Below are 24,120 nucleotides of genomic sequence, written 5' to 3'. Positions count from 1 at the left end.
AGAACGAAAATTCCAAAGATAAAGAATAATTTTAAAATTTTAGATCATTGATGTTAGTTTTCATCCTTAGAATTTTTTTATCTAATTTTAAACTAATTGTAACTTTAAGCAAAAAATATTTAATAAAAATATGAATTTTAACAAAAACATCATTATAACTTTTATGTAAGAATTAAATTTGGTCTCAGTTTTGAGAAAAGAGACAAAATTGTTTAATTGTAAATACAATTGAGACTAAATTGAACAAAAATAACAAATATATAAACTAAATTGAATATAAAACATTGACGCTAATACATGGTATGGTGCTGGGTTGACACATGAACCTTTACAAAAATTAAAAAAATATAAAAAAAAATACAAAATAACACGTGACGTGATAGTTATTGTTCCTTACCCTAAACATTAGTTTAAGTCCGTATTTTGATCTTGAGAGTTTGATGTGGACTTAATTGAGATGCAGACTTATGAGATTTAAGAGTCATATTACAATATGAAATATTAAGAGTCATATAATTACAATAAAAATATTATGAGTGTTTAAAATTTGTAAAGATTATAAAAATATGAGAGATATAAGATATAATTTGCAAAAGAAACTTGTTATTTTATTTTATTCCTATATATATATATATATATATATAACAGAATATAAATTAAAATGATTTTACATAACTTTTTTAAAAAAATAAAGTCACAAATTATTGATTCAAGAATTTTCTCTTTCTAGATGTGAATTTTAATAGGATGCAAACTTATTTAAAAAAAAAAAGAAAATTAAGACTCATTTAATAAATTTAATGAAAATTGAGATAAAAAGGAATTTTATCCTATTTTATAGTAATAAATGTCGTAATAAAAAAAAAAACCACTTGTTTCTTTACTAAATATAAAGTAGAAACACAATATCTTGATTTTATTTATCATCTGACAAAAGATAGCATTTTCTTGAACCAATTTTTTATAACCATGAACACACACAACTTTGATCAAGTCTATCTCTTACATCTAGCGGAATTTATTTGAATTGCGTCTTTCACACGGTGAAACGTGAAATTTTCATAATATTATGCTTGTATTATTTATATTGTATTTGGATATAAAATTTTATGAGGATAATTATTTTTATAAAAAATTGAAATGGTTTATAATATAATAAATTGTTTAAGCAGGGAATTTTAAAATTATTTAAAATTCTATGAAAATCATTAGAATACTTAAATGATAGAGTTTTAAATTTTCCATTAATTATATATAATGTTAAGATTAATATAATATGTCCATAAATCAAGTTGATCTTGTCCTGTCTCATTCTCTAAGTTTTAAAGGAATAACTTTAGAATTACATTTTCCACAATTAAGTGACTCCAAAATAATAATAACAATAATAAAAATAACACTGCTCTTAAAATGTTAAAGAAAAGATGTCAAGCAAAATGTATTTTTGTGTCCGAAGGCAGAAAAGTAAGCAAACAGATTAACACTATCGGATTTTCACACCAGAAAGCACAATAATTAGAATTTCCAAAAATATGACCCAGAAATGCTTTATTTCTCATTGTTATATTAATTATGGGCCAAAGAAGTATGTAAACATTTCTTTCACTCTAGAATTCCCCGCTTGATTCTTTCCATCCACCATAGCTCTCATTCTCTACACTGTATTCCTGCTCCACGTTTCTCTGCAACCAGAAGTCAAAATGCTACATTATTTATTCAATTATGGAGAAAAAAATAGTGTTACAATCTCTTCAAACAAAAGATCACCATTTATATATAAGTCTGATGAAATTTACAATAAATAATAAATACCTTTGCAGCCATTTATAATGTTTTACATTGTTCATGATTGTTGAAGTCTTAGTTATAAGGTATATATTATTTGAATGGAGAGAAAGTGAGGTATCAAAGCATGAAGAAAAATAATAGGCAAAAAGATTCTAGCATTACCTCAGGAGTGAAAGTGAGAGCCACCTTAATCTCTCCACAATATTCTTCGTCCTTCACAACCTTGTGAACAGTTTCTGGAAGGCTACCCACTTCAAACAGTGGACCCAAATCAATGCTGCAGAATGCAGATAAAAATGAATGCATTAGTATGAAAAAAGTGAAAATGCTCCTACCCTTTTCATCAGCGACATAATCATGCCACGAAAGTGCAAAATGAAATATTGAATTGGGAAAAACAGAAAAAAGAATCACAGAAGAGCATGGCTAGGAAGAAAATTTGTAACATTTGTTAGTCCACCAGAAATGCAGAATTGATGCCAGAGATATGCTAACAAAACTTTCTGTTGTTGGTTAAAGTTCATTAAGAATTACAAAAATTTTGTCCTATTACTCTCTAGTCTCTTTACTGAATTCAGTCTTATCTCCAATGAAGTTTCACTGAAAAGGTAAGCAAAATGTAGAAGTTAAAGGAGAATTTAACTCACTTTGTCTCGCCAAGAAAATCATCCTGACTAAAGTTGTCTTTATCCATGATCTTGAGATTTAGTTCAGAAGTGCTGTCAGAAACAGTGAAAAGAAAGCTCTCATTCCATTGAGGTTTGGATCCAGCATCTGGTATTCATATAGCACACTAATCAATTCAAGCCACAAAACATAAAATGGTACATAAATTAGAAAATATTTAGTTAAGTTGGCCAGAGATGCACCTTTTTGCACAGTGCTCTTGTGCTCCTGTGTCCTGTATGTGAGAATCACATAAGGATCTATGCTGGCTGCTCATTGAAGAACAAAATCAAGCAGTTAGAGAGTGTTCTATCTTGACCAATATGAACTTTTAACACCCAAAAACCAGATCAAAGAAAAAGGTCAACTGATATGATTCCCATGTTTAATTTGAATACAAGAGAGACTCCATTAACACAGCTATATGAACCAAACAAATTTGAAGAGAAAATCAATTGTTGGTATTCAAACACATTCATACCCAATTATGCATATAGAGGTGACACTGAACATTGATTTTCTTATCAACAGCTAAAACTACTTACTTTACCCTCTAAAGTGATTTGTTGACTTTAGAGAAGCCAGATCCAAGCAGAACACATCAAGATCAGACCACAAGAGATATTTACAGCAACCCAAAAGAACTAAACGAAACCATCATAAATTGAGAGAATTTTGATGCATCTAAAAGTCAAAAAATCCAAACTTTCTGATCCACAGTTTCATAAAAAAATCATGAAATCTCTGTGAAGAGGAAATCATTGGCAAAAACAGTGTCTGATTTTTCTTATCAGCTGAGCATAAACTTAGAGCTTGCTTACAGAGAAAATCATTGTCATCGAGGCCTTTGGCGCTGATCAAAATAACTTCAAGCGTTCCGCGAGGCATCTTTGAGATTGAAGTTTGGACACAGAACACTTCACAGATTCTATTTGACTCAAGATGCTTCTTCTGTGAAGTCTTAATATAGTTGAAAAATGGTGAAAATCACTGTACCAGAAAATGCCTGAACCAGAATATTGCCAATTGAAGATGGATTTTTCCTGGATCCAACTTTTTCCTCAAAACGTTTTTCTCCTTTATTTCAAAAGGTTGGCGTTAAACAAACGGTTACCCAAGAAATTATTACATAACTCGGAATAAACGCTCTCAACTAGTTCATTTAATATTAATATAAATGTCATTAATTATTTTCTTAGAAACTTAAATACATCTTAAAAAATAATAAAAGATATTGAATTTGCTCTGAGTATTGTTGTTTAATTTTGTCATGTTGTGGCAATATTGGTTAATTTTGTTTGCCAATTAATCTATTTAAATTGTCATAATAACCGGTGTCTTAAATTAATTTTGATAATTAATATGTATTAAATTTTATCAAAATTTATAATTAATTTTGATATTAAATAAAATATGACTTAATAATCATTAATGTAATTTTATTTTATTTAAAAGATAAAAATATCTACAAATATTGTACTTTAATATTCATCCATCAAAATTAAAAAATAGTTAAATAATAAAATAATTATATTTTAATATTATTAAAAATTAAAATATAATTAAACATAAAGAAAATTAAATCAACAAAAAAAACTAACAAAAAATAATATTAAATATCTAAAATGTTTACACAAAAAAATTAAGTATCAATTTGAGACTTCGTTGAGTTTCTTTCGTGTGACTCTTGAATAACTTTTTGCAACATACCTCTTATTCCTCTTAACTTAACAAAATTTCTTATATTAAAGAAACATACAATATTTCAATCTCTTAAATTCTTATTTATAAATATATAAAACTAACAATATATCTAAAAAAATTCTTATTCTTTTTAGTAGAGACCTTATCAATTTCAAAATGCTTATTTTATATCATTGAACTATTGCTTAAAAATTTTAAACAATATTTTTGTCTTTATAAGATTTGTTATATGCATTTATATTATTTTAATTAATGAAATTAATTAGTGAAACCAATGCGTATTAATTATTCCTTAATCAGTGACACCGGTTAATATTCTTCTTAAATTAAATATGTTTTTTATCTCTAAATTATTATAAAATTTGTGTTTTGTTCTTAAATTAAATTATAAACTTAAGTAATTTGGTCTCATGTTTAGGTTAATGATTCAAATTTTTGTTCATATTTATTTTTGATTTAATTTACTATTTTTTTTCCAAAACTGAACGTGGTTCCACCATTAAGATTATATAAACTTTAAATCAGAGAGTAAACAATTAAATTATTTTTCACAATTTGTTCACAATACAGATAAAAAGATTATTAAAAATAAAAACAATATCATACTGTTAGAAACATATACGCTCTCATAATGTTGTTAATTTAAAAAATATTAACTATTTTAAGTGGATAAATTAGATTGTAAGGTTCAAGTAATTTGGTTTAAAAGTGTTAGTGACTTAAATAAAATAGAGCATGATTATTTTATTAATAAGAAGTTACAGAAATAGTAAATAAAAATTTAACTATTCAGGCTTATTAATAAAAATTATCATCTTTTTAATATTTTTTTTTAGATTTTGAGCTTATATTTTTTTCTTTTTTAAGATTCTAAATCTATCATAAAGATGCCAGTAAAGAGGTAAAGATAATCCATCAATCATAATTTTGTTTAGAGATTTTTTTTTTTTTGTTTTTTTAGATAATCTTCTCGAGTTGTTTGCATATATATATATATATATATATATATATATATATATATATATATATATATATATATATATATATATATATATATATATATATTTATGTGTGTGTGTGAGGTTTGATGAGTAAAGATTGGTTATATGCGAGTTTATGATTTTTTGGGTGCACCTTCCATCTTATTCGATTCAATTTAACTCTTGAATTAAATGATTAATATTGTAATTTTGTTCTGTAATTTTATTTTTGGGTTGTCAATAATTAATATTGTAGGATCTACTATTTATGTTCTTGAACAATTTGTGTTTGTTGTGTAGCTGTACATATTTTGTAATAGTGATAATTTCTCAGATGATGTAATTCTTAGAAAGACTAAATCAGTATAAAAGAATTTGCACAATTTTTTCTTTTCTTTTTTTACACAATTTAATTTGTTCAACATATCATAGTCTATCTTGATTAAATTATACTAATCTTTTAATATAAAAAACTTAATCAAAAGAATATTTTAATTCCATTAGTCAACCCGATTAATAAATTCTAAACTTTAAAAAAATAAAGAATCAATGGTAGATCAATTCAACCTCTTCTTGAACTCCATTAACGATTACAAACTTCTCTTTTCAATATGTATAAGTATAACTCTATTTTTGGCAAAACAAACCCTAGAAAAAACTATTAGATACTTTTTTATTATGTAGTTGTTGAACCAAAGAAGTTGAAGGTATCAATGATAATTGCATCATTCCACTCATTTTGATGTAGTAGTAATCTCTTATTGATTCATCTCACCAAACCCAACACATAAAAAATGGACAAATTTGGCTCCCTTAAAGTCATTGTTTATAAACTAAATTAAAAAGTTCAAATTTCTTATTCCATAAAACTAATTTAAATTCACAAATTAGTTAAATTTTTTGAAATACATGTACAACTTAACTTAAATTTTATTAGTAATAGTATTAGAGTGTCAAGTTTATAAAAAAATTAATAATAAAAAATATTTTTTTAATTTTTTAAAATCTAAAAAAATGGGAGAATTTTTAACCCAGGAAGGACGAGTTCTTTAAGAATGAATTATACAAATATCTTATGACAGACAGTTTTCTGACATCAACCAATCAAATATACTTTATATTTTTCTCCGCATTTAATCTATAATTAATAAATTAATAAATAATCAAATGGAAAATAGTGGACTTTAATTGATTGTGTCATTAGAGTAATTAGTGATATAAAAATTTTAATCAGTTATTTATTATTATATAACTTGAGAAAATTGACTTTCCAGATTGCATTAGGATGAAATGAGTATTTGTTTTTCGCAAACATTTTATTCATTATCAAATTAATTTAATTATAAACTTAAAAAAAAAATCTCTTTTATTTCACATATTTTTCTCTGCCAGTCAACTAAATAGATAGTTTTACTTCTTTTTTTTCTCTACCAGTGACATAATTATAAGTTAATAAACAAAAATAATGTGTAATTAGAATGATAAATTTACAATCACACAATTCCTTATAAATTATTTACCATATATTATATTTTTTTAAATAATTTAATTTATATTTTAATTTAATATTTTATTATTGAAATGAAAGCCATTTGAATATATAATGTTGTCAAACAAAAATTTGAGGGTTGTTGGAAAAAGACTGAGAAATGGGAAGTGAGAAAGGAGAAAGCTCGTGCGCGTCGCCATGGCTGAAAATCTCGGAGGAAGTTGACCCTGCAAGTGCCTCCGCGACCTTGCGCTTCGTTGATCGCATGGGAGCTTCCATCGCCGTTCCCCCTAAGTGGGACGCGCGTGGCACCTACGGCTCCCTCTTTCGGAACTTCATCAAAGTCCTTCATATCCAACCGGGACGAATTTCGATCTCCGTTCACGTCAAACCACCCATCTGTGTATGTAAGCACGAAATTTAGATTCAACATTCGATGTTGTTTGCACTGTTCTCCAATTACAACTTGGAACTGGGGTTGTACCTCGTAATTTGATCGGTGGAAAGTAACACAAAAGTATTGTGTTAGTATGTGGATTTTTTATTTTTATTTTATTTTTTAATTTTGTTTACTGGAATTGCAGAATGGCTATGGAACTCTGCATGGAGGTTCTGTTGGTACTTTGACTGAGATTCTGTCAACTGCTTGTGCTAGAACGGTAGTTGCTGAGGACAAGGAACTTTTTCTTGGGGAAATTAGCATTTCTTACATGTCTGCCACTCCAGTAAATGTGAGTATATAATCAGTCTTTATGCTTTCCATGGATTTCTATTGCGATACAACGTTTTTCGTTCAAACAAGTAGAATGGTTCGGTGGTGTGCTGCATGAGGAAATGGAGTGCTTTGTCTTGAATTGTATTTTGAAACAGCAGAGCAAAGCTTGAGGACATTAGAAAAGAAAGCAAGCCACTTAAAAGTTCAAGTAATTAGTTTGAGATGTTTGGACTATTATAATTATATACAATCAGCATCATTGAACTTCTGTTGCTCAGTTTCTTAGCATTCGCTTAGGGGATTGTCTTGGATCAGTGTGATTAGGGCCTCATTGATAATACTTGAAAGATAACTATGCGTGCAATAGGATCGCAGAATTTTAATAAGACAACTACAGCCATCAAAGCCTGATCCAAAATTCTGGAATTTCTTGTTATTATTGTCTTTCTAAAGTTTCTACGAACTCTTGAGAACTTGTAAAATTAACCTGAAAAGAACTGCTCCTACAATTTAGATTATTGTCCCCGTTCCCCTACAAGAAGCAAAAGGCAACAAGTTTAGGACTTCTGGCAAATAAGGAACAGTTTCCTAGTCATCAAGGTGTTAGGGGTGATCTTGAATTGGATTTATCATAATTCAGATCCATTTTAACTAAATGGAATTGAATTGGACTTTTCCAGTTTGCTTAGTTTTTCCAAATTAGATGTAAATTGGCATGACTTGGACTCAACCTGGCCAAACCTAAGGACTCAACTCCTCTAGACCTACTTGATTGGACTAAGCCTAGCATGGGCTTGACCTAACGCAACCTGGATAGACTTGAATGAAATTGATTTGGGCTCGACCTAACTAAGTCCCAACCTAATTTGGGTCAAGCCCAACCCATTTCAATCAAACTTTGGCCCAGGCCCGACCCAAGCTAACTTGCCTAGATCTAGCTTGAGCCAACTTGACTTCGGCTCAACTTGACCTTGCATGAATGTGGCCCAACTTGGCTATTATTAACTTGGATCCAACTCGATGTGGGCTTAGGTTGACTCGGTTTGACTAGGGCCCGAGTTGACTTGGTTGAACATGGACTGAGGCCAATTGAATCCCAACTAGGCTTAGAGTCGTCTCGACTCAACAAGGGCCCCACTTTACTGGGCATGATGTGGGATTGCCAGCTTGATGTGAACCTAGGCCAACCCAATTCGACTCAATTCAATCTGCACCTGTGTTGAATCAGCCCAACTTGGGTTCAAGCCGATTTGACTTGATGTAGTCTTGGGTTGACATGTTCTCACCTAGGGTCATATTGACTCGACCAGACATGAACTTGGCTTACTTAGCTTGATCTAGGCCTTGCTTTACTTAACTTAGACTTGGGCTTGTTTAAGCTCAACTCTTGATTAAACATGAAGTGAATCCACCTCAACTTGGCTTGATATGGACCCAACCTGTCTCAACCCTATCTATATGGGCTAGACACTTGAAGTGGGGCTCACCTTGGTCAAGTTGACCTGGACCTAGCCCGACTTGGGTCTAACTCAATCCAACATGACATGGGCCCAATTCTACCAACTTAACATTTATCTGTTTGACTTACATGGGCCCAACCTCATCCGATTTGAGGCAAAGCTTGTCTTTTACCAGGCTGGCCTGACTCGGGTTTGGCTTGACCTAGCCTAACTTGGGTTTAGTCTACCCTAGCTTAACTTTAGCGTGACCTAGTTTGGTTAGTCTTGGACCTAACCTTATCGAAGCTTGCTTACTTGGGCCCAAGCTGACTTTACCTTGCATGAGTTGGAGCCAACATGACCTAGTCTTGCCTTATCTAATTTATAATATATAATCCAAATCCAATTAAATGGATTGGACTTAAAATCCAATAGTATGGATTTAGATTTGAGATAAATATATTAAAATATGCTTAAAGTAATATGGATTTGGATGGTTATGGATTGGATTTGAAAATTTGGATTTTTTGCCCACCCTACAATTTGTGATGTTGGTGAGTTGCATTGACATTTTTGGTGGATGACTACTACATTTCATATTAAGGTTTTCTGAATTGCCCTTGATTTTGAGATATTATTTTTTGGATGAAGATCCTATAAAGTGCACGGTTCAGCTTAGGCGTGAAACAGTTAAAAATCAAATTTAAATTTTGATTGAAAAGACGAAAGTGCATGGATAACAAGCTTTACATTTGTAATAAATCAATAAGCCTTTGGTTGTTTTCAATAGTAATTACCACCTGCATTTTACTTTCGAGTGCACTTTGCACTTTATAGCATCCAAATCCTTCAATATCTTTTAATAGTCATCTTACATGATGCTTCTCTTGCCAACTTTGTCATCTATTTATACTGTGCCATTATCATGTTCATAAGCCATCTTCATGCTTAAGTCCTTTGATAAATGTATTTTGCACTTTACATTTATCCAGGAAGAAGTGTTAGCAAATGCCTCCGTAGTGAAGTCCGGCAGAAATTTGACTGTAGTCGCAGCTGAGTTTAAATTGAAGAAATCTGGGAATTTGGCCTATAGCACTCGTGCTACCTTCTATAACATGCCTCTTTCCAGTTTATGAATAATTTGGATTGAGTTTAAACCGAAGAAAAGTATACTATATTATTTTACATGTAATATTCTGTTTTACATTGATAACCAACTATTATTTCAGAATAATTTGCTTTTAGATGGTTAAAAAGTAGGGGAAAATATTACCATGACCTTAAAATCAATTTTTTTTTTTATCAAAGTTCTTGTACATCTAATAGGATTGCTTCTCCAAATTTATATGCAACATATTTGAATTCATGTGCTTGAGAATGTATCATAGTTCATAGTTTTATTACATTCCTAAATATGTTCACATGGTTTAAAAGTTAGGGTGAGAGATAAGAGATATTGAAGATAAGTTCTCACTTGCCGACCGTTTTAATGTTCTATTGAAATGGAATAATGGTGAAGAATAAAAAAAAAGGCAAATAGTTTTTAACTTAATGAACTTAGCACATTAATGTAAATAAGGTTTAGTGTAACAAATAATCGCATTGAAATGTAATAAATAGTTGGTTTAATTGCACATTTTATCAGTCAACTTTATCAACTCCAAGAAATTTATTATTAAACTTTTTTTAATACATACATTATTTTTTATCGACAATAAAGAATATACTAATTGGAAACACTTAGGTGTTCCAATCCTCTTACAAAAACATTTGAAAATAGGATTCAAACAATAAGATTACATAAAGAGGCTTAGGAAGAAAAGAAAAAAACATGAAAAGAGGAATCAAACATTAAGATTACATAAAGAAGCTTAGGACAAAAAGAAAAAGACATATAATCATATTGTTATGATAAATACCTAATAAAGTTATATCTTCTAAAAATTACTTTTGAACCCGTCCATCATTTAGATTTTTTTACTTCCATTTCTATAATATTTCAGACTTGCAAAATGAAACTTTTAAGGAGACTCTCTTTAACCAAAATAAGTGTGAGAGTCACCCCTGCAACAAAGAAAAAACACTCTAGACTAAAAGTCTTAAAAAGAGAGGTTAGTGCATGTATTTATAAAAAGGAATATCTGCCTAGGTGTTCCTAGAAAACTAGGAACTTAAGGATCTATGCAAATAAGAGGACATAAGCACCAATCCTAGTATGACAACTTTGCTTTTGGTATTTTATTTGTAATTCATATCCAAGCCTCAACTTGGACTAAATTAAACACCTTCTCCATATCTTTTTTATTGTTTTTAAAGATTATATTGTTCCTATGTGTCCATATAGACTATACAATAGTTACCCACATATATGTTCAATATGTGTTGCCTTTATTGTTTACCCCTAACAAGTTAAATTGTTAGAAGTGTTTTGTTTTTCTATATATTTTGGTGTGCCGTGACAATTCCAATCTATTTATCACACAACTTCCATAAGCTTCCTGCTATAGTACAATCAAAGAATAAATATTGCATTGATTCCTCACCCCTGCTACACAATACACGCATGTGATATGTCACATCCACTCTTCTTTTAGATAAGTTGTCACAAGTTGCAACTCTATTAATCAGTAGTTTCTATACAAAGTGTAATGTTGATGGAAAAACTTTAGTATTCCAAAACTGACAAAAAAATATCAAAATCTTCTCTCGTTATTCTATTTCTAATTTTGTTATACACTGATTTCAAGTAAAAACATTAATCTCATTGTCCTTCCACTCTCATTCATCCTCTTTGTCCTTATATAATGTACACTCTCCCAACTCATACATCAAGTTAGATACATGAACTTTCTCCCATTCAAACCAATCTCTTCGTCAATGTAATTTTCATTCCTAAAATTCCTTATTCCATTTGCCAACCTCCTTTAATTTAGCTTTCTTAATAGTAAAATTGACATACATTTGAAGATACTTTCTGAGAGGAACTTCATTAAACCAACTATCTTTCCAAAACCGAATAAAGTTTCCTTTTCTTTCATACCAAGAAATGTTTTTATCAAATCAATTTCCTTTTTGTTTCTTCTTACATGTTTTTTTAAGATCTTGTTAGAGAATAAGTCAAAAGTCTTTTACACTGTTTTAGTTCTGTTAGTTTGTTGTAACTGACAGAACCTTTTTTCTTTGCTAGTTCTGTTACATCAGTTGCTGTATAAAAGCTGCTTTGGTCAGCCTTTTGTTGATGATGTGAATATACACTGCCATTCAGTTCTCTTCTCTCTGTTACCTAAATTCTATCTGGTATCTAGAGCATTGACGATCCTAGGAAATTCTTGAAAGTTGTGGAGCATCAATCGGTGATATCTGGAGAAGTTTGTTATACTCAAACGTGTTATTGGGTCCAACGCTGATCGTGAAACTCTGATGGCAGGGTTAGGAGGGATAATGCAAGGAGCCTTGCCAGTATTTGATGGCAATTCTTTGATGACTGGAAGATTAAAATACAAGCGATCTTTGGCTACCAAGACGTTGCAGAGGTAGTGTTTGATGGATTGCCGGAGTTGGGGACGAAAGCCACTGATGAGGAGAAAAGAAACTACAAAGGGCTTCAGAAACTTGATAGTAAGGCGCGTTTTCTTCTTTACTAGTGTGTCAACTCGAAGGTTTTTAATCGGATTTCAAAGGCTGAAACAGCCAAAGAAATCTGGGATATCTTGGTTAAAACCTATGGAGATGGGGATAAGAATAAGAGGGTGAAGATGCAGACGTTACGACGGCAGTTTGAGTGTATGACCATGGAAGAAAGTGATACTATGGCAGAGTATTTCGATAAAGTGCAGGAGCATGTTAATGCTATGCGAGCGTGTAAAGATAAAGTCTCAGACCAGTATGTTGCTGATAAGATCTTGCGAACTCTACCACCAAGATTCGATCATGTTGTGGTGGCCATAGAGGAAACTCGCGATCTGGAGACCATGGAGTTAGAAGAATTGCAGCATTCATTGGAGGCTCATGAACATCGTATAAATGAACGCAAACAGTTTCAAGAACAAGTTTTACAGGCGCGGTCTCAGAACAAAGTAAAAGGAAAAGGTGTTAGGCAGTCTCGCAAAAAGAAGGTTAACCATAAAGACTCTCAAGAATAGAGAGGGAGAAACTCAAGCGACTTTGATAATCAAAGTCATGTTACTGATCAAGAAAAGGAGTGGAAGTTTGATAAACGCAAAGTCAGATGCTATAACCGCCAGAACCTTGGTCACTTCGCGAAAGAATGCTGGCACGGGGATGGAGCCAAGATGAAACAAAAGAACCAAGCTAATCTAGCGCAAGATGAGTCGTCTGATTCAGAGACCGTGATGCTTATGGCGAAAACCAATACAGATGATGCAGAGGGTGTCTCCTGGTACCTGGACTCAGGTTGTTCAACACATATGACTGGAAGAAAGGAGTGGTTTGTGAAGATGCAAGAAGTAGCCCATGGAAAGATAAGGTTTGCAGATGATAGAAGCCTTACTGCGGAGGGGTCTAGCAGGGTCGTGTTGCGTGATAGTAATGGCAGGGAAGTTGTCATTGAGGAGGTACTTTATGTACTTGGCTTAAGGACCAATTTACTCAGCCTTGGTCAGTGGTTACAGAAGGGATTCACGATGAAAATGGAAGATAATAGCCTGAGTGTTTTTGACCAACACAAGAGATTGACTATTAAGGCAATGCTTTCCCAAAATAGGACATTTCGTGTTGTCATGCATGTTGTAAACCATCAGTGTTTTTCGTTGACAGAGAGCAAAGCAGAATGGTTATGGCACATGCGGTTTGGCCATTTGAACTTTAAAGATTTATCCCGGTTAAGCAAAAGTTCAATGGTCAATGGATTGCCACAAGTAAAGATTCCTGAGACAGTATGTCGAGAGTGTATTCAGTGCAAACAAACCAGGGGCAGCTTCAAGAAATACTTGCCACAGAAAACGAATAGCAAACTGGACATAGTATATTCAGATGTGTGTGGGCCTATGCAAACTGAGACCCCTGGTGGTAGCCGATACTTTGTTGTGTTCATTGATGATTTGACAAGGAAAGCATGAACATTTCTAATCAAGCAAAAGAGTGAAGTGCTTGACGTGTTCAAAAGATTTAAGGCTATGGTTGAAAGGCAATGTGGTGAAAAGATTAAGCTCCTAAGAACAGATGGAGGAGGTGAATATACTTCTGCAGAGTTTGGGAGATTCTGTGACATTGAGGGCATAGTTCATGAAACCACACCTCCCTATACTCCCGAACACAATGGTACAACAGAGAGGAAAAATAGGACCCTGTTAAATATGGTGCGATGTATGTTAAAAAGTAAGTGTCTTCCTAAGTCATTGTGGGGAGAGGCGGTAATGACAGCCACTTACATCCTCAATAGATCACCCACCAAGAGGCTGAAAGATGTCACTCCAGAAGAGGCTTGGACTGGTCATAAACCAAATGTTGAACACTTGAGAATATTTGGTTCAGTTTGCTACAAACATGTACCAGATCAGTTGCGAAAGAAGTTAGAAGATAAAGGAATGCCATTTGTGATGATTGGCTATCATCCTACTGGAGGTTACACGTTGTTTGATCTCAAAACAGGCAAAGCCACCGTGAGCAGAGATGTGGTGGTGGATGAAACTGCGATCGCTGATGCAAGTGAAAGCCAACATGAAGAGTCAAGAATTGTTATTGATGAAGTCGTGGATCCAGAAAGGAAATCTGATTCTGATGAAAGTGACACTAGTGTGAGGAGATCATCCAGAGACTCTCAGTTACCATCTCGATTGAGATTATGATCTCTCTTATGAAGCCATCACCACTGCTGAAGGGAATTTTGTACACTACGCACTTATAGTCGAGGCAGAACCCATTAACTTTGAACAGGCTGTGGGCGATAAAAAGTGGAGAAAGGCAATGGAAGAAGAAATTGATTCCATTGAAAGGAATCAAACGTGGGAGCTAACAGAACTCCCTGTTGGGAAGAAGCCAATAGCACTAAAGTGGGTTTATAAGTCCAAAATAAATCCACAAGGGGAAGTTGTGAGGCATAAAGCCAGGTTGGTGGCAAAAGGGTTCCTGCAACAAGCTGGAATAGACTATGGAGAGGTATTTGCTCCAGTAGCCAGAATTGAAACAATTAGGTTGGTAATTTCAGTTGCTGCACAATTTCGCTGAACTTTACATCAACTTGATGTAAAGTCTGCCTTCTTGAATGGCAAACTTGAGGAGGAGGTGTATGTGGTACAACCACAAGGTTTTGAGGTTGATAATCACAAAGACAAGGTGTACAGGTTGAGAAAGGCACTTTACGGTCTCAAGCAGGCCCCAAGAGCCTGGAATCAGAGAATTGATGGTTTTATGGGTCGTTTGGGCTTTGAAAAGTGCACTTCTGAACATGGGGTTTATGTCAAAGACAGAAACAAGGATGGGAAAACTGGAAAATTAATAGTATGTCTGTATGTAGATGATCTCTTGGCCATGGGCAGCAGTGAAAAGTTGATAGCAGAGTTCAAAGTTGAAATGATAAGTGAATTTGAGATGAGTGATTTGGGAAGACTAAGTTATTTTCTTGGAATAGAGTTCTCGGAAAACGAATCTGGGATAGTCATGCACCAGTCACGCTATGCACAGGAAATTCTGAGAAAGTTTGATATGCACAAGAGTAATCTAGCCATTACACCAACAGAAGTGGGACTGCGGCTGGAAAAGGAACCAGAAGAAGCTATGGTTGATCCTACTGAGTTTAGGAAGATAGTAGGAAGCTTGAGGTATATATGTTGCACTAGACCTGATTTGTGCTTCAGTGTGGGACTGATAAGCCGATACATGCAAAGCCCAAGGCAATCTCATCTCAATGCAGCAAAAAGGATCATGCGTTATCTCCAGGGAACTTGTGATTTTGGCATTCTTATTCCTAAAGGCAACCCGGATACTGATATGAAGGTGACTGCATACTCAGATGCAGATTGGTGTGGGGATAAAGATGATAAAAAGAGTACAACCGGGTCCGTCTTCTTCCTTGGGAAATCACCAATTTCGTGGAGATCATCAAAGGAGCAAGTGGTTGCGTTGTCTTCCTGCGAAGCCGAATATGTTGCTGCTTGTGAGGCAACATGTCAGGCAGTTTGGTGGAACTCATTGATAGAGGAGTTGAAGGTGAGGCTACTGGGAAAAATAAAGCTATTTGTTGACAATAAATCTGCAATTGATCTTGCAAATCACCCTGCTTCTCATGGTAGGAGCAAACACATAAAGACAAAGTACCATTTTATACGTGACCAAGTGAGCAAGAAGAAGGTGGAGATAGCACACTGCAGATCAGAGATGCAGTTGTCTGACATTCTAACAAAGGCCCTCAAGCGTGACCGTTTCAAAGAACTGCGGAGATTGATTGGAGTTATAAATGTAAATGAGTTTTTGACTTAGGGAGGAGTGTTAGAGAATAAGTCAAAAGTCTTTTACACTGTTTTAGTTCTGTTAGTTTGTTGTAACTGACAGAACCTTTTTTCTTTGCCAGTTCTGTTACATCAGTTGCTGTATAAAAGCTGCTTTGGTCAACCTTTTGTTGATGATGTGAATATACACTACCATTCAGTTCTTTTCTCTGTTACCTAAATTCTATAGATCTCTCCACTAAAAAGATTCATACTTTTAAATACATTATTATGCAAATATATAAAATAAATGAATTTTATCGATTCATCTAGTCATCACATAAGTAAGAAATAAAATATGGTCCAAGTAAAAAATTAATACGTAATTGAAAATAAATTGAATAATCTAATACTATATACAATTGGGAACTAACAAAAGGTAAGATTTTCAATTGAATAATATATCTGACCTACTTCTCAATTCAAATTTTTATCTACAAAAGGTAAAAACGCTGATGTGTCAATCTCTCAGCATTTTGAAGTCTGAAAAAAAATGGAAAAGAAATTGAAAACCGAAAGTTTTAATTAAAACTTCTTTCTCTCTCTTCCTCAGTCTTCTCACCTTCCTCCTTCTCAATTCTTTCTCTCTCTTTCTCATTCTCTCTACGACCGCCTTCTTTCTTCTTTCTCTCTCTTTCTCATTCTCTCTGGCACCGCCTTCTCACTTCTTTCTCTCTCTTTCTCTGTCTCTATTTCTCCGAGTTCATCATGGTTTCTCTGCCTTTCTTAGCTTCTTCTCTAACATCTTCTTCTGTTCATCTTCTTCTTTTCATCGAGTTGTTTTTAAATCGCAAAAAAACGACTATGGAGATGGTTTATATTTTTTCTGAGCTTTGTTCTGTTCATCTTCTTTTGTTCATCATTTTTTTTCTTTACAGGCTTCAACTGACGCTTACAAAGACATGCATCTGAGATTTGTCGTTCATCTGTCCATTTTTTTTGTGGATATCTATTTTTCTTCTTATATTTTGTCAGATCTAACTTTTTCATGCGTTTTTTTACAGGTTTAAACCCAGAAGTCGTATTTATTTTGATTTTTCTCAAGCAAGCATCTCATTTTCTTCTTATATTTGGTCAGATCTAACTTTTTCATGCGTTTTTTTACAGGTAAGAACCCAGAAGTCGATTTTATTCTGAGTTTCTCAAGCGAACAACTCATTTTCTTCTTATATTTTGTCAGATCTAACTTTTTTCATGCGCTTTTTTACAGGTAAGAACACAGAAGTCAATTTTATTTTGAGTTTTCTAAAGTGAACAACTCATTTTCTTCTTATTTTTTGTCAGATCTATCTTTTTCATGAGTTTTTTTACAGTATTAAACCCAAAAGTCGTTTTTATTTTGAGTTTTCTCAAGCGAACATCTATTTTTCTTCTTATATTTTGTCAAATCTAACTTTTTTATGCGGTTTTTTACAGGTTTAAACCCATAAGTCGATTTTATTTTGAGTTTTCTCAACCAAACAACTCATTTTCTTCTTATATTTTGTCAGATCTAACTATTTGTTTCGTTTTTGTACAAAACTAATATGGTTCACTGCGACATATGGTTTTATTACGCATATTTCGTTTTCATTTTGACCTTTCTCAAGCGAACAACTCATATTCTTCTTTTATTTTCTCAGATCTAACTATTTTTTTCCGATGATGGTATTTTCTAGGATTGCTACATGTCTAATATGGTTCACTGCGACAGATTTAACATCAGGTTTATAAAAAAAATTTATCTAACTATTTTTGGCGTTTATGTACTTTGATCTAACTGTTTCTTATATTTTTCTTCTGTTTACAGGCTTCAAATCAAGATTTCAAACTGATTCAAGAGTCTTTTTCGCTGTACAACTTAACTGGTAAGTAATTTGTATCAAAATCTACCTTTTTATTTACCAATTTATCTGTATTTTTCCACCTTTTACAAGCAATCCGTTCATCTTCTTCATTTTTCTACCTTCAACTCTCTTGGTGTCATTTTTTTTCGTTCATGGTATTTTTTTAATAATGCATTCTATCAGCAGATCTCTTTATTGTTACCCGATTTACGTTTTTATTTGGACATTTTTCAAAGAGTTCATCATACACTATATTTTTTCAAAGTTCTACACCAAAAAGAATTAATCTAACTATTTTTTCCGTTTATCTACCTTGATCTAACTGTTTTTCTTCTGGATACAGGCTTCAAATCAAGATTTCAAAGTCATGCACGAGTCTTTTTCGCTGTACAACTTAACTGGTAAGTAATTTGTATCAAAATACCTTTTTCTTTACCAATTTATCTGTATTTTTCCACCTTTTACAAGCAAACCCTTCATCTTCTTCATTTTTCTACCTTAAACTCTGTTTGTGTCATTTTTTTTCGTTAATGGTATTTTTTAATAATGCACTGTATCACCAAATCTCTTTATTTTTACCCAATTTTTGTTTTTATTCGGACATTTTTCAAAGAGTTCTTCACATTTTTCCAATCACCGTTTACTCCATCAAAACCATTTTGTTTACAAAACGTTTTGTATTTCAACCCCTTCAAATACTGCTTCGAATTTTTTCCAAATCAACCTGTCAATCAGTATTCAAACGCATTAAATTTTGCACTGCTCGAGATAATGATGAATAAACTGCTCCATCATCTGCCACACGTTATAATTATTAAACTTTACTTTATTCCAATATTAAATACCCTTTCCTGAAAAAAATCAACATTAGTAAATTACATTAAATAATTCTTCTTATACTTTTACGACGCTTCATAATTCTTTTTTTTAACGTATTATTTTTTAATTCGTATTTATTAACCTGTACTTTTACCAGTTCAGACTGTCCAGCATGTACGAATACTTCCAACAGCTATGATTTCTCCTATTCTTTTTATATATATATTCCCTATGTTTACCAATTCAAAGTCAGACATCTGATTTTTCTACTGTTACCCATTTTCTTCTCTTACAATTTTACTTCATCACCAACCTATTCTCCTGCAATGGAATCCATGCCCACACCACAATCCATACTTTTTTCAAAAATGGTTGGCAGATTCATTTCTATGTTTTTGAAAGACCAGGTATATTTTTTGATTCAAACTCATTTATTTTTGTTATTTATATTTATTTATTTCTTTATTCTTAACTTGCTAATCTTTTAAGGACTTTGGACACGTCGACCGAGTGTTCATAATACGCTGCTGGAAGGACCTTGCTACTAAATGGATTGTTGTTGATTACCAAAGTAATGTTCACCATGTTACTTACAACATGGATATTCACACTCCAATGATTACCCAAGGCTGGAACCAACTAAGATCTTTCTATGGAGATCATCAACTCTCTGCAGAGGATCACCCTGAATTGTTTTTTGAAGTTGAAAGTGAAAGAACAAGCAGAGATATCAAAGTTCTTTATCCATTTTTTTGGTATTAAAGTTGAAAATTTTGTATGTAATTTTGTTTGAACTTCTTATATATATCAATATATAAGATTTCAATTGGACTCTTATTTTGTATGCAATTATTATATATCTCAATATAAAAGTTATATTTTATTCTCTTTTATTATATGTATTTTCCTTTTTTGTATTTTATTTTGTTCGATTTCATTTTAGTCAATATAAATTATTTTTAATTAGAAATTGAATTAATTAACATTAATTACCATTTCATATAAATTGGAAATTTAAAAGTCAGTGAAATACAATAACTATTACTTATTAATTATTATTATTAAAATAATATAAGTTATAAAATAATTAAAATATTTTTCACCATTTTCATACTCAGAAGAATTTAAGATCAATTTTTATGGAAAAATAAATTTAAAATGACCGTTTAAAAAACTTTTTGTATTCCAACGTCTCCAAAAAGTGGTTCGAATTATCTCCAAATCAACGTGTTAATCAGTATTCAAATGCATTAAATTCCACACTGCTCGAGATAATGATGACAACGTGTCAATCAGTATTCAAATGCATTAAATTTTGCACTGCTCGAGATAATGATGATTAAACTTCTATATCATCTACTACACGTTTTAATTATTAAATGTTTTCATATTCCAATATTAAATACTAAATCGCCAACCAAGGAGCGTTTCATTTTTTTAAATTTCTTTTCATTATGGTTTTCACTTCTCAAGATAAAATTAATTGCACTGTCCAGAGTTATCAACACTTCTCAAGACGATAATCATGATTGCTCTACGTAATATTATTATCACTAACACGCTTTGATTACCGGTACCTCTCTTCACACTCAAAGAACGCTGCTACGTCTACAATTTACAATTTTATCTTCTTTCAAGGATACTCATATGGGTTCATATGTGTATATCAGATTTCCAGACATGTATTGGAATATACAACATTCATTTATTATAGTATGAGAGTGTCATGTCCCAAAAAAAACATAATTGGTGGTCTTCATAATTAATGTTTTGGAGCATTAAGTATCATAAGATTACATTTTAGGAACCTTTACAAAGTTTTTTAGAGAAAGTAACTATTGTTTTTAAAATAAATTAAACTAAAAATGGTAATACAATAAATTAATTAGGATTTGGTGTGGAATTTACAAAATATTACACGATATTTACTGAAATGTTTCGTAGTTTTGAGAGTGAATACTTTCAAATATAATTTTTAAGAATTATAATAGTGAAGTAAATGGAAATCATAAGTTACAATTTATTTTTAAAATAAATGCAAATCGAGGTAAAATCTAAATTTTCTAAATTTTTCAACAAACAAAATTGAAATAAAGCTCATGCTTCAATAAATATTTATTAAAGTTTAATAAGTTAAATCCATGAATGAAATATATTTGTTTGCTTCCTCATTCCAGTCCCACGTCTTAAAAATTTCAGAGTACAAAAAATATTTATAATTTAAAATTAAAAGAATACATAATGATAGCTACCAAATATTTTTATATAAATATTAATAGTTTCTCCTTTTTTATAAACAAAATTAGTTATTTTTTTAATTTTTGTTTTAAAAATAATATTACATATTACACTTTTTTGAATCTGATTAATTAATAATTTCTTATTAATAAAAAATGCAAATAAAATTATTTACTTTAAATACATTTATTTACCAAATTAAAAATTAAAACTTTTCTTTACTTGGCTTGCTAGATATGCTTTTAATACTTTTCAAAAAATACTTTTCATCTTCCAGAAATTAAAAGATGTTTAGGAGAATAAAAACAACTTTTCAGTTTCTTTCAACACTACTTTCAAGATAAAAATTTGTCTCTTCCAACACATTTTTATAATCAATTTAAATTTAGCATTAATTATGAAGAAACCAACAACTTTTTTAGTGTCTCAATACAATGTTATATTTGAATTTATTGTATTATAATTTTAAATGGAAAATATTTTAAAAATTCTACATACCTTCTTGAAAAACTTTTATACGGGATCCAAAAATCTTCTCACATTCCCATATAGTAAAAGTCATTTTGAATGACCAAAATCTCTAATAGTATATAATCTAATATATAATTATATACAATTGCAAAACTAACAATACTGTTTTGAGTTCTAATGGCATTGTCCCAGAATACACATCATTGGTGGTCTTCATAATTAATATTTTGAAGTAAATATGATAAAATAACAACTTTAGAAACTTTTACAAAGTTTATTGGAGATGGTAGCTAATTTTTATAAAATAAATCTAATTAAAGAACATAATATAATAAATTAATTAGGATTTTGTGTGGAATTTACGAATATTACATGACTGAAATGTTTTGTAGAATCGAGAGTGAATACTTTAAAATATAATACTAAATCTTATTTGATAAAATAATATTTACTATTTCAGAATTTTTATAGTAAAGTAAATGCAAATCATAAACTACATTTTATTTTTATAATAAATACAAATTATAAAGGCATAATCCAAGTTTTTAAATTTTTGAACAAACAAAATTAAAATAAAGTTCTGACTCCATGAATTTGTCTCATTAATGATAACATAGACTTTTCAAAAGTTCAAAGTAGAAGAAAGATTTATAACTAACAAATATTTTTATATAAGTATTAATATTTTCTCCTCTTCTACAGAAAAATTATGTATTTTATTAATTTATTTTAAAAATAGTCATTACATATTACACTTTTCTTAAAATCTGATCAGTTAATAGTTTGTAATAGTTTCTTTAAATTAGTTACCTTAAATATATTTAGTTACCAAATTAAAAATTAAGACTTTGTTTTTTTTACCTAGCTTACTGAAAAATATATTTATATTTTTCAAAATCTACTTTTCATCTTCCAAAAATATAAAGATGTTAAGAATTAAAACAATTTTCCAGTTTTTTCCAACACTACTTCCAAGCTATATTTTTTCAACCTCTTAAACAACTTTTCAGTTTTCTTCCAACCTACTTCCAAGATATATTTTTACGGCTTCTCAAAGATGAATGTCTTTGTCATTAAATAACATTAAATATTAGAAACCAACAACTTTTTGTGTTTCTCATTGCAATGTTATATATGAATTTATTGTATTAAAATTTTAAATGGAAAATATTTTAAAAATCCACCTACCTTTTTAAGAGAGCTTTATACAGTTTTCAAAAATCTTCTTAAATTTTAATGTAGCTTATTGAATAAACTTTATAAATCAACACTTACGTCTTTCAATATAAATATCAAAAATATACAGAATAAATGGAAAACTTTTCGTCTTCCAAGAATTTTTCATTTTGAATTATGACTATTTATTATGAACAACAACAATCATGATTTGTGGGACTCAATGAATCATGAAGTATCAATCAAACACATAATTGGAGTTTAAGACATTCACAGAAAATATTATTTATCAAATTTAAGTATATAAAAAATATAAAAATTTTATATCATCATGTTGTTTTTTGAGATGTTATATGCTTCTTTATTTATCGCTAATGATTAATACAAAATGCAAAATCTTCTTCTATTAATGTGCTTGAAAACCGATTGATCTAATATTACTTATTATGGTTGTATTCTTAACTTTATATCAATTATGGTTTTAAAATATTGCATTGGAAACCAAAATCTTCTTCTATTAACGTGTTTGAAAACTGATTGATCTAATAATACTGATTATGGTTGTATTCTTAACTTTATATCAATTTATGATTAAATTTAAATATTAATTTAAGAATAAATTTATATTTATGTAGGATTAATGTAATATTATCATTTTATATTTTTATATAATATTACATTACATTGAATTTACACTGGAAACTATTTTTTTTCATTTAATGTCCTTCGAAACTGAACTTTTCTTATAGTTGATTTTTGTAACATCAAGCACTAGATAATATTAGGTAATATATTCCTTCCGTGTGTTTTTAGAATAAATTTCAAAATTAATTCATTGAAAATAATATCGTTTTTAAGTTGTGAAAAATTAATCATAATACATATAATAATAATAAATTTTGGATTCAAATTTGAAATCATAACGGACAGTAAAAGAAATAGAATGTGATAAAAAAAAATTAAATTTAACATTTAAAATGAAAAATATATACAAAAAAGTTAATTTTTGTAATAAATACTTTAATATTTTTGATAAAAATATATAAATTCAAATATTCAAAAAATTTGATGACCCATAATGATATAATAATATATTATAAAATATAATAATATGTAACAATGTAAATATAAAATATAATAATATTAATATAATTAAATTATAAGGTAAAAATTATAAATTATAAATTTTTTAAACTTTTAAAGATATGGAAATAATTGACTATTTCAATTTCAATATTATTGCAAGATTAAAATTCATATATTATGAAAATTGGAATTCGAAGTATATACAGTAACATTTTCTCTAAAAGCAATTACCAAACTGAAACTTTAGAATGAAAGTGGTACTATTTGACTAATTAAAC

General features: G+C 30.5%; 2 protein-coding genes and 1 long non-coding RNA gene across 3 annotated transcripts; 2 read left to right on the top strand and 1 right to left on the bottom strand.

The window, feature by feature from the left end:
• Positions 1–1,373: 1,373 nt before the first annotated feature.
• Positions 1,374–3,570, bottom strand: LOC114165998 (16 kDa phloem protein 2-like). Its single transcript, XM_028050649.2, has 5 exons — positions 3,276–3,570; positions 2,658–2,723; positions 2,436–2,562; positions 1,951–2,065; positions 1,374–1,682 (listed from the first exon to the last, which is right to left on the bottom strand). The coding sequence occupies exons 1-5, from the start codon at positions 3,340–3,342 to the stop codon at positions 1,608–1,610; spliced, it is 450 nt and encodes a 149-aa protein (XP_027906450.1). The 5' UTR covers positions 3,343–3,570; the 3' UTR covers positions 1,374–1,607.
• A 3,188-nt stretch (positions 3,571–6,758) lies between these two features.
• On the top strand, positions 6,759–10,147 carry LOC114165884 (uncharacterized). The gene is made up of 3 exons (XM_028050502.2): positions 6,759–7,030; positions 7,212–7,358; positions 9,774–10,147. The coding sequence occupies exons 1-3, from the start codon at positions 6,788–6,790 to the stop codon at positions 9,915–9,917; spliced, it is 534 nt and encodes a 177-aa protein (XP_027906303.2). The 5' UTR covers positions 6,759–6,787; the 3' UTR covers positions 9,918–10,147.
• Positions 10,148–17,752: 7,605 nt separating this feature from the next.
• LOC146883358 (uncharacterized) lies at positions 17,753–19,691 on the top strand. The gene is made up of 4 exons (XR_014985031.1): positions 17,753–17,931; positions 18,016–18,073; positions 18,396–19,278; positions 19,361–19,691. It is a non-coding gene; the product is annotated as an uncharacterized LOC146883358 (long non-coding RNA).
• The last annotated feature ends 4,429 nt before the right edge of the window (positions 19,692–24,120 follow it).

The sequence above is a fragment of the Vigna unguiculata genome, chromosome 10 (assembly GCF_037176805.1).
Source record: "Vigna unguiculata cultivar grain cowpea cultivar isolate G323 ecotype 2 chromosome 10, ASM3717680v1, whole genome shotgun sequence".
NCBI classification, from domain to species: domain Eukaryota; kingdom Viridiplantae; phylum Streptophyta; class Magnoliopsida; order Fabales; family Fabaceae; genus Vigna; species Vigna unguiculata.
The sequence above is the reverse complement of the archived record's forward strand: the minus strand, read 5'-3'. Positions and strand labels throughout refer to the sequence as shown.

Excerpts from the sequence above, each read along its gene's own strand:
- LOC114165998 (XM_028050649.2), bottom strand. The coding sequence starts at position 3,342 with ATGCCTCGCGGAACGCTTGAAGTTATTTTGATCAGCGCCAAAGGCCTC. Across the intron at positions 2,724-3,275 it reads CGATGACAATGATTTTCTCT|CCAGCATAGATCCTTATGTG; the intron begins GTAAGCAAGCTC and ends TTCAATGAGCAG. Across the intron at positions 2,563-2,657 it reads CAAGAGCACTGTGCAAAAAG|ATGCTGGATCCAAACCTCAA; the intron begins GTGCATCTCTGG and ends TATGAATACCAG.
- LOC114165884 (XM_028050502.2), top strand. The coding sequence starts at position 6,788 with ATGGGAAGTGAGAAAGGAGAAAGCTCGTGCGCGTCGCCATGGCTGAAA. Across the intron at positions 7,031-7,211 it reads ACGTCAAACCACCCATCTGT|AATGGCTATGGAACTCTGCA; the intron begins GTATGTAAGCAC and ends CTGGAATTGCAG. Across the intron at positions 7,359-9,773 it reads TGTCTGCCACTCCAGTAAAT|GAAGAAGTGTTAGCAAATGC; the intron begins GTGAGTATATAA and ends ACATTTATCCAG.